The sequence below is a fragment of the Melampsora larici-populina genome (genome assembly GCF_000204055.1).
Source record: "Melampsora larici-populina 98AG31 unplaced genomic scaffold MELLAscaffold_79, whole genome shotgun sequence".
Classification (NCBI taxonomy): Eukaryota; Fungi; Basidiomycota; class Pucciniomycetes; order Pucciniales; family Melampsoraceae; genus Melampsora; species Melampsora laricis-populina.
The window spans coordinates 374,916-386,305 of record NW_006768843.1 but is presented as its reverse complement, the minus strand read 5'-3'; the positions used below and the strand labels follow the sequence as shown (position 1 = coordinate 386,305).

The window sequence follows — 11,390 nt, the reverse complement described above, 5'->3', positions numbered from 1 at the left end:
ACTCTCCTACCGCGGGACCTAGTAGTGGAGGAGGTTCACAAAAGGTGTTAACCAGAGAGATCTCTTTGTTGGTGAGAACTCTCCTTTGGTCGGGAGAGATCCTCCTGATCTTCTGTTTCCCAATCTCTTGCCTTTTGCTTACCTCCTAGAATTTCCTGTTATACATAGTCATTTTTCGGGTGGGTGGGAGGATAAAAAATGGTTAGTTAAGTTAACACTACACCAAAGTACATCTTTTCTGTACGGTTTAGAAAAGTGTACATGTCATAGAAAACTACATTATTTTTATATGCTGCTTTGAAAGTATTGGAAATCAATCATGACCAATCTTTCTCCAGAGTACATGCATCAACAACACTATATGAGCTGTGCAACGTCTGGTGCAACAGTGTGTGTAGTTCAAACTGGGAAAATTAATTGGTGATATATTCATGCCTGAGTGATTCCTTTCACGTGAATACTTGTATATACATGTAGTGATGAAAGACTATTGAATAAGATCAATGTTGAAAACATTTTTGCTCGATCTATAATGAGACAACTTCGCTGGTAGTGTTACCTGAGGTATAAGAAGCCTAACGGTCAATTTCATAGGCTGTACAACTAATTTTGGAATTCTTCCCATCTACACATCTTCAAGACTGGACTAGTGTAACATGAAAAAGAAACAATTTCATCACTGACAAGATATCAATCATTGCTATCATTCTTCGAAATTTTTGGAACTGAGAATGATAAGATGAACGTAAAAAACTTGCATAAAAGTCGCGTACAAGCCATTGGACCATAATATGAGTGGTACAAAATGCAATCAGAATACAAACCGTGGTGTTGACAACATAGAGTGTTCAGATAGTCTGGTGGATAAACGTAAAATAAAAGATAACACAATCTATCTTGTGTAGCTAATACAGTAGCACTGAACCAGCTTTTTCTGATGTAAGGCCAATACGTAGTGCATAAATAGACCCTGTAGTCAGATGATACATGTGACTGTGAATAGTTTGTCAGCAAAATAATGTGATTAGTTGAATCAATGATAAACAGCTCAGCAATCAACTAAAGATGTCTCTTACCAGAATTATGCTGCATGACAACGTAGAACATCCGGAAGGACTCATTCAACTCGTTACTTATTCCCTTTTATCACTTTTTATTAATTGAGGCGATGTAGATCATTGAAGTCACAATTATGCGCTCTCATCTAAAGTTTTCAAGATTGATCTTATTCAATAGTCTTTCATAACTACATGTACATACAAGTATTCACATAAAATGAATCACACAGGCATGAATATATCACCAATTAATTTTCCCAGTTTGAACTACGCACATTGTTGCACCAGACGTTGCACAGCTCATATAGTGTTGTTGATGCATGTACTCTGGAGAAAGATTGGTCATGATTGATTTCCAATACTTTCAAAGCAGCATATAAAAATGATGTAGTTTTCTATGACATGTACACTTTTCTAAACCGTACAGAAAAGATGTACTTTGGTGTAGTGTAAAGAGTTATAAATTGTTGATAATATTCAATAATGTAATTAGCGGTTAGTGAGGAAGAATGGAGGATTACACCACAAAGAACGTTTTGTGCGGGAGGATGTCCGGACCGTCCCAGATTGGATGATCGGGTCAGCACCCCGGGTCAGGACACGTCATCGACATCCAAGGGCGGTTACATCCGCACAGCATCCTTCAGATGCTGTGCGGATGTCAAGGCCAGGACTCCGATGTGCCCTCAGCATACATGGAAGTCCTACCGAAGTCCAATTGAGGTTGTCCTCAAGGCACACCTCGGACATCTGCAAGGTGCTCCGCACTCAGGACCCCAGGCAGCCTAACTTAACACAAGTCCAAAACTCTCGCAGGGCTTTCTTACCTTCACAAGCTCGGTGCCCTGGAGAGGGACTTGCGTATTATCGACTAATTTTGGTGTACCAGCAGGGACCCGAGTAGATTCGCTCGGGTAATAAAACTATACAGCTTAATATCTTCTGTAGTTGAGACACTACATAAAATCTGAGGAGAGCAAATTGTTCAGAATTCCCAAATGAACAACTTTGCTATTCGGACAAAGCTCAACCAGTCCTCTTGCTCTTGCAAGAGGATCGAGAAGAGTTTTTTTGAGGAAAATGAAATTCAAAGAAGATTTTAATGCAGTTTAAACTACTCCAAACTGATTTAAATGGCTTGAAATCGATTGGTCGAGAGAACGTTGGAGCTAAGTGAGGCAAACTTCGCCATCTTCGCCATCATCATCGATTCCTCCAAATCAAAATGACAGAGCGCAGCTCCGCAAACAAATTTAATACCCAGGATGATAGTTCAGCTGGATGTGACCCTGATTCTGACGTAGAAGATGAAATACAACCGAATGCAAGTACCACCGGGCGAGTCACGTTGAGTCATCGTATACTACATGAATCTAGTGAAGCACTTCGTCAGCGGATTCGAGATCTGTTTCGAAAGCATTACAACCAAGAGGCAAAAGAGTTACAAGTTATAGTAGTTGAACTATTAGTCAGAGGGCACGATGTGTTCTTTCACGCTGGAACGGGGTTTGGAAAAACAAGGATTGCGGAGATCTTCTTCTGGTTGTTTGGGAAACGCAAAAAGCCGCTGTACATAGTTCTGGACCCTTTAGATGCCCTGGGAGATAATCAGGCATGCAACCTTTCTGTTTGAATGGGTGATGTATTTAAACTTACCCTTGTTTCTTGCCCCTCACGGCGAATCAGGTGACTGAAAAGCACTCTGTTGGAATCAGCTCATTCAATTGTACATCCGAGACCTTCACCGAGAAGACTGTGGAAGAGATTCAGGATGGTGCTTACACCGTCTTGTATGTTGTATGTTTGGTTCAAACTTACTTACCGTACCACAATCAACAACTGATATCCTGGGAGACCTGATCTGTATAGAGCCCGGAAATCTTTCTACATAATGAGCTCTTCAAGAAGATGTACTTCAGTCAATGGTTTCGCCACCGCTTGATTGGAAAGGTCATTGATGAAGCACATATGATATATCAATGGGGTATGGTTGAGAGCGGGAAAAGGGGTAAAGCGTGGATGAAAAGTGTACAGGATGCTGGTATTTTCCGTCCCTCATATGGAAAGATGGGTATGCGATTGAGTGCAACCGACAAAGTGCCAATGCTTTTAATGTCGGCTACCTGTCCCCCGGAACACCGTGATTTGATTTACGCCAATCTTAAAATCAGAAAGGAAGATATCAAGTATGTTGAAGGCGAATTAGCTCGACCAGAGATAACCATTCTGCGATTGCCAATGGAACACGCCAAATCAACTCTTCATGACCTCAAGAATTTATTTACCTCGAGGACTAAAGTTTTTGACAACCAGATCCCGCCAACTTTGATTTATACTAATACTAGAAGAAAAACGATGACTGCTTTAAAAGTTCTCAACAGAGCACGAGGAGTTGTAAAAGGCGAATACAACCCCATCAGTACCTTTGCTTGCCGTTTCCATTCAAATACAGGTCCTACAGATAAAACGGCTGCTATTGCCGACTATTCAAATGGCGTTTATCCAGTCATCACGTGTACATTGGCTCTAGGTCTCGGTCAAAACTGGACAAGGGTCCGTCAAGTCATTCAAATGGGGAGAGCCGACGCTGCGGCAGTTTCCCAAATCATCGGGCGTTGTGGACGTAATGGTAACCCCGGTTTAGCTGTGTTCTATGTCGAAAAGCATCGAAACAAAGGCAAAAATTTGGTCGCTGATTTCAAAGGCTTGACAAAGTTTTCCGACGACAACCTTATGGATGGTTTGGCTGTTACTCCGGTATGCTTACGAATTGCTTTCACACTATCTAGCTTGTACGTATTCCCATTTGAATGTCTAATAGGATGGATATTGGATTCTGATTTGTTATATACATCTACATAGAATCGGAAAAATTCCAATGAGTGAAGATGAGGAAATCTATGTACAAGAGAAATCAAGACAAGCTGAAATGTGTGCATGTCGCTGCTCGAATTGCGAGCCTGAGGCGAGTAAACTGTTGGCTGCAAAAATGAAGTGGCTGACTACTTCGAACTTCGATGCTGCCATCAAAAATCCGGAGGCTTTGGCGGATTTGGCACGTCAGAGGTCAAACGTTGATGCTGGTGATATAGCTGAGGATATACCTACGGAACTAGATCCTGATGCACCAATCACCAATCGAAAACCTAACGGCCCTCCTCCTCGTCGAATTGAACTGATGGAGTTGGCCAATCAGCTCACTCTAACCATCAAAGAACATCATCTCGCCTTGATGGAAGGTCATGATCGACTCAAGGCTTCCGCTTATCTTACCGACGATGACATATGGAGGATTTTAGATAGGATCTATACCATCAAGACTCATGACGATGTATACAACATCCTTGGCTGTGATATGCTACCAGGTGGAGTTGCTAAATTATTCAAGTGTATTGAAGAGTGGAATTCTAGTAGTCTGGGTGCTCAAGCCATGACTGAAATGCGTGCGAGGGAGGCTGCCACAAGATTAATACAGGCCGAGACTCTTACTAGACTCCAAAAGCAACACGAAGAGCGAGAATTGAAGGCTCAAGAAGCCCGCGCTGTCAAGTCGAACAAAAGAAAGCAACATGAAGTAGACCAGCTTGCAGAAACCGAAGCAAAAAGACAAAGGAAAGATGAAAAAGATAAGAAGAAGCAGGCTGCAGCTAAGTCAAAGGCCGATAAAGACGCACGCATTGCTGCAAATAAGCGAATGATGGATGGTTTGCACGCTGGAAAATCAATGTAAGCTTCGATCTTTTCCTGGAAGCTCAGTCTGATGCTGATCTGCTTGGTAAAAAATATAGAGAACAAGTTGATGCAGAAGAGAAGATTAGGTTCCAACATGCTGGCAAGGAGAACGAGATTGTATCTTCAAATGACACATGATTTGTCCATCTTAAATGATTCTCATATTTTTCTGATTTTGTTCAAAACACTCGGTCTCATTTAATAACATAGCACATAAATTATCTCATATCGTATTGATCAAAGGTTGAAACACCCTCTTGTCACAACTAGCATATCTAAATACACATGAGATGATAATGTACATATACATATATATATTTGAACATTTTATTAACACCTTTTATTACTCCGAGTCCAATGCGGAGTAATCATCGCTACTATAATGATCTTCTTGAAAGCCACTATCACCACCTGCACCTTCTTGAGCGTATGGGTAACCAGCTTTTGGCCAATGAAACCTGTCCAGTTTTTTCTCTTGTGCAAACTTGCTAAGCTTTGCAATACCTTTTGCATACATATCATTCGGCGTACCACCTGGTAGTGTTGAACCCGGTGTACAAGCTGCTATTTTGTGCTGGTGAGCCATCCGAAGAAAGTTTCTCATGGAGGAGTGATCGATGGTGTTGTGATGTGACTGATAAGCATCGTTTAAGCCCGAGCGGCCCTTTAGACGATGGAGAAATTCGCGGAGCTAGACAAGATTGGTAAACACACGTATCCAACAACAAAGAACCAAGCAACTCACCAGTGGAATGTTTATTGAATATAGATCTCTGAGTCGCTTGATCGAAGTGCCGGCTCCCTTCATAGGAAAAGATCCATTTAAGTAAGAATTTTGGAATCAAGATGTGAATGACCATAGAGAGATTATCGCACTGACCACATTATTATAAAAGAATTTTAGCCAGAAATTTTGTACCTCCAGGAAAAAGTCTTTAGCTACAAAATGTCCTGCGCGCCCACTTGGACAGACCAGTAAGTTGTATCTTATCATGTCGGCAACATCTTTTGGTAGAGTTTTGCTGAGTAGAACTATGAGGTGCGGGAGATAATTTGAATAGTGCTTCAACCGGTCCATTCCATGCGCCATTACACTCCAGCGCTTCCACATTCGGATCATGCGACCAACATCGCCTGCCGACATCGCACGAGATGCTTCAACAACTGAAGCGAAGTCTTGTAATCGAAGCAGAAATCTGATAAGTTTGTCGTCACTTTGAGCCTCGGCGTTCTGAATAGCCATCGAACCAAAATACTGATCAAATGTTTGATCAATTACATCCTTCATCCTCTCAGGCGTCATTTTCACTCGGTCTTTCCCTACGGTCTCCACGTTGAGCTTCATAACTCTCCTGTAAACATGTCAGCTAGGTCAAGATGGATAGTATGGGTGATATTTGACAACTTACTGGATACAGAGTGTGATTGAGCCTTTGTGGAGGCGCTCCATTGATCGGATCATCACAGTAAAATCCTTTTTGCTTGTGGGCTTGTCAAATTGACCACCTAGGGCTTCGATTCCCCTCCACGCGCCCATATCTTTAATATCTAGATGACTACCCCAGTGCTCTAGTAAGATAGCTTGAGATATGTTCCACATTACATGAGCAGCACCAAGGATCATGAGTATATGTTGAAAACTCTCAGTCCGAGCGACACAGGGATATCGTTCTTCAACTAAACTCAAAACTATCCGGGCAGTTCCCAAGTCTCCCTCCCAGATTTGCGCTCGGCTAGTGTACTTTTCTCTTGGTAAGCCAGTTTGCTGTAAGACTGCGTTGTATAAATTGCCTACTCCAGCGATCGAGTTGTCAGAAGCCTCCATCATCTTCAACATCATGATATCGGGTTTTTCGGCTGGAAGTTGATTGACGGCAGGTGGAAATCGGTACGGAATCTTTTTTACATCAATTGGTTCGGCTACGTATTTAATCAGGACTTGTGAAATTTGAGACTTCAAAGTTAATGTCCAGTCTTTGAGTTCTGTTGCTGATGGTTTAATGTCGTTCACATCTATCGGTTTCTGCTCTGCTTCGTTCAGTATGGCATTCAACTTTTCGGCGGTGAAAGTTTCTTGATTAGTTGAGATACCCTCAGGTATCTTTGGCCGATGTATATAACCCCACGAGGCGTTACACATAGTGCTCTCTTTCTCTACAGAAGGAGTGTGGACGTGTTGTTGAAAGTCGATGTTGTCGAGAGTGATGAAGGGAGCTAACCAATGATCTTCCCCCATAACATCAACCAGTTTTTTTTTCAACTCCTGTCCCATGTGCTCCAAAGCATGTATAGCAGTCCTCCGATTGACCGAGATACCTATATAGTTAAGGTATGCGTTGACTCTTTCAGATACGCCACAAGCAAGTAAAGTCAACCCATTCTCAACTTGAAGCGCGTTCACTCGTCGATTACAAACATTTGCAACCATTGAACATATGGTGCGAGTTACCTGAAACACAATGTAACAAACAAATCAGCATGATTTCGTAAAAATGAACTGAACAGTGACCAAATAAACACTGACCGAAGCACTTCGAGTCTTCACATTTTGTGCTTGATCTTTTGACTTTCGAAAAATATAACCATCCCAGCTCTGTACATATTCATTGTCCTCTCCTATCGTAGATCCTCCTTTTGCTTCGAGATTCACATCTGATTCATTACCTGAGTCTAAGAGGTTGATATCTTGATCAATAGCCGATTGAGGGTTTGTTGATTGGATAGATGAATTGCCGATCAAAGACAAATCTGAAGTTTTGGGTGCCAAAAAGTCTTCCAATGGCAATAACGCTGGAAGATGAGTTTCGCCAAGCTTCTTCTTGTGTTCAACCCGTTCCTTTCGTACATTTGCCTCACGCAATCGCGCCTCTTGATTATTGATAAAGATTGATTGACTTAGATTGTAGAGAAAAGGCATTGAATTCTCGAGTGTCTTTTCTCGTTCCTGTACATCGCTGTGGTCGAACATCGATGGTGTTACATTTGACGTGTTGATATAGAATCCATTGGGAACCTTGCCGGAAGGCGGATGTTGATTCTTGGCCACAATAACGGCCTAGATACACACACAATATCAACATTTATGCTTGAAGATGTGATCAAATTCAAGAGATGACCGACCTGTGATAGGACCCATTCTTCCCAAAAAGCCTGACCAGCCTTGGTCTTGAGAAGGGTATCTCGAATTGCACATAGTAATCTTCCGGTGGACTGCAGGCCTGTACCCAAAGCGGACCACACTCGTTGAGTTTTTCTAATAGCTGGATCTTTTGATAAAAGCCACGCTTCAAGAAAGCTTTTCGGAGTGAAATGATTGGCATCGATAACGGTCACAATGCGCTGTATTGCTTTTAAAGAAGCAGGTGTCGCTCCTGGGCCACTAGACGCCGCTGTATCTTTGGGAGTTTGAGACATTTGATGATATTGCACGAGGGAGGCGAGTTGAATAAAAATACGATTTGATGATATTGCACCACAAAGGCAAGTTGAAAAAAAGTAAAAGATATGACCTGACGTCAATCAGACGTACACATTTAAAGTGGAGTTTTTGACAATGATGTAGTTTGACTTTGAAATCACAGTAGTTATTGCCTGCACATCAAATTTCAATTTCAAAATCTTTCATTCTTTCTTGAGAAAGCTCAGAATGAGATATGGCGAATCTGAATAGACAGAAATGAAGGGGATGCTTGCTACTAGCTCCAGTTGAAATGAGCACGGGGGTTGATTGAGAGGAAGTGGGAGCATTTGCAGTTTTAAAAAAGCTCCCACCAAAAGTGGAATTTTGAACCCCCTGCTCGCTCACCAAAATCACCCGATAATACATAAGTCCCTCTCCCAGACCCCCGAGCTTGTGAGGAAAAAGGGTCTGACTGGAGATGGACTTAGTTAAGTTAGCCAGGCAGCTGTGACGTGACATCCCCCGGTTATCCCCAGTCCGGCTATGCTGTGCGGTGAATATCAGCTTTGTAGTCCCAGCAAGATACCGGAACGGTGTCGCTCAGCCATCATCTGCCTATTAATCTCTCCGATAGCGAATCAACCTTCTCATCCTTGCAATACAACACTTGGTACGTTATGAGATCAAAGTCTCCGTGTTTGTTCGTATAGTTTGCTGACAAACTCATGACTCTCTATGCCCATTTTTAGTTAAACTCAACTTTCCATCGTCTTCACATCACATCTCGGTTTTCCCTTTATCATGGCTTCGCCCAAAGCTATTGTAGATCTCTGTTAGTTGTTTTTGTATCTTATATCTTGGTTTCTTACTATTCTGAGACACATGTATATAGATTTTGAACGCACACCGATACAGGGTGGCTTTCAATATTGGTGTATCCTGTGCAAAGGTCGAAAAATGAAAGACACATCTGGTCATAAAAACTCGGAAACTCACAAGGCTATGGTGGCTGATGAGGAAGCATCAGAGGCTCGAAACCGCGAGAATGAACGTCATCTAGGCTCATTCCTTCAAAATGACGATGAGCCCAATAATGATGCACCCCAATTCCTGGGCTTTGAGGAAGATGATAACATAAACACACCTGAGCCGACTTCTGTCGGTTATACTGAGACGTTGATGAAGATGATAGCTGGCCTTTACAATGATGACGGGGATTCCGATCGCTCCAAAGATGATCAAGACTTTCCAGGTCTTCCTCAGCTCGACTTCGAAACAATTCTACGAAAACGACTAGAAGATATCCAGTGCAGCCAGACCGACTCTGTTTCACAAGAGTCAATATCCGATTCTAATGATGATACGGTTGAAAAACCTGAACAAACAGGTCATAATCAAAAGAAAGAATCCTTTGATTCTGACTGGTATCCCTTTCAAAAAGAGGTGTTTAATCTCCTTCCTTCCAAATTGAATGTAACAATGTATTGATTCTATATTGATCCCTTTTGAAAGCAGATCGCGGGGTTGGTTCTCTTGGGGTCAGGTCGTCATATTCTTCCTGAAAAGCAGTACGAGCGAGGTCGCTTTGTGTTTTGTTTGTTTAATGTCGTCATACCTGCATACAAGACTCTACAAAACTTGCAATCAAAATTGTGTACGCGCTTAGGTCTTAACGTTGTCAGATGGGAAAGTTCACTTCAAAATAAATGTTACGGACTGAGTATAAAGGAAATCATAGCTCAGGTAAGTGTTGTGTTGTTTTTAAATTTCCCTCATATTGTTCCGATCCTGGCTGATAATTAAATGTGCTATCAGGAGCTCGCAAATCCTATAGTCACAAAGCACTTAGTTTTTATTCCTGAGTACGACATAGATGTTCAGATCAACAGATTATCACAATCTAAAAAACGGCTGGAAGGATTCTCTCGGAGCCAGAGAGTACAAATGGTTCCTTCTCCTAACAGACACTTCTTCCTTTACGAGCCAGTGTGTCAAACTACAGGAGAGTGGATTGTGCCAATTTTCTTCTTTCAGCGGGCGGGCCAAGCTTACGCCAAATGCTTAAAGGCTTCAACTGTACCTCAGGGTGTTAATCATGGAATAAGAATTGTTGTTGATTCACACCAGGAGTTTGATTCTCCCTTTCTAGTTACAGTTTCAATTGATTCTCTTAGAAAAACTTTCATAGATTCAAAAGATGAAAATGGTCTTTCTCTGGAAGAACAATGTGGAGGTGTAATGTATCATACGTGATTCATTTTTACACTTCCTTCTGTTGACACTTCCTGTTTGGTCTGATCCTTTTGGTACGGCATACAATCAGAACGTAATTTTGATGGTGATCAGTACCAAGAGATACCTCTGCCCAACCCATGGCGAACTAAAGCAAATGGTAAAGTGATTCGACATGTCCCTATCACACTATATTCAGATGATACTTCCGGAAATGTTTCAAAAAAGTGGAATAAACACATGAGTTATTATTTCACATTATCCGGTTTACCTCCTGGAATGACGAATCAGGAGTACAACATTCCCTTCCTTGCTACCTCAAATAAATCAAGCGCTCTGGAACTTGGTGATCACGTAGTAGACGAATTGAAGTACTCATTTATTAAACAATTTTTCAAATCGATTAAAAACGCTTACTTTTCACTTGTTTCTCTACTTATGTAGCACACTTGAAACCGAGGGATTTTCCACCTACAACGAAATTCTGAAGGAGGATGTCCTGGTCATGATTGTTCCTCTCTGTCATCTTGGTGATTCTCCTATGCACGCGGAGATCTCAAACACAACAAACCCTTCAGTTACATTGAACCCTTGTCGGATATGTATGTTGAGTGTTGAAACAATTGCTGAGAAACGAGATGCTAAATATACTCGAGCCTTTGTGGGTTTAAATCAAGATGAGGTATGTGTATTTTGCGATTATAAAAAAAGCTGGATATTTTTGACATAGTTGTAATCTTTTTAGGGAGGACCTAGACCGCGAGATTGGGATGTGACAAAGGCACGAACCGTTGAACTTTGGAACCTTCTTCGCAATCCAAAAAAATACACTGAATTCTTGAAGAAAGCAAAAGATTATGGAATTTGTGACACTATGAATGTTCAATTTGTTGAGTGGTTTCATGAGCTACACCAAGATAAAGAATATTCAAATGAAGAGGTTCAAAAAATGTTTGACGATCTCAATG

General features: G+C 41.6%; 2 protein-coding genes across 2 annotated transcripts; one reads left to right on the top strand and one right to left on the bottom strand.

Moving 5' to 3' along the window:
- Positions 1–3,296: 3,296 nt before the first annotated feature.
- On the top strand, positions 3,297–4,928 carry MELLADRAFT_95094 (uncharacterized protein; the record flags this gene model as incomplete). Its single annotated transcript, XM_007417822.1, has 3 exons — positions 3,297–3,850; positions 3,921–4,784; positions 4,847–4,928. The coding sequence occupies 3 exons, from the start codon at positions 3,297–3,299 to the stop codon at positions 4,926–4,928; spliced, it is 1,500 nt and encodes a 499-aa protein (XP_007417884.1).
- Positions 4,929–5,133: 205 nt separating this feature from the next.
- On the bottom strand, positions 5,134–8,204 carry MELLADRAFT_113209 (uncharacterized protein; the record flags this gene model as incomplete). Its single annotated transcript, XM_007417827.1, has 5 exons — positions 5,134–5,364; positions 5,536–5,592; positions 6,697–6,891; positions 7,315–7,845; positions 7,911–8,204. 5 exons carry the CDS (start codon positions 8,202–8,204, stop codon positions 5,134–5,136), a joined length of 1,308 nt encoding a protein of 435 aa, XP_007417889.1.
- Positions 8,205–11,390: the final 3,186 nt, after the last annotated feature.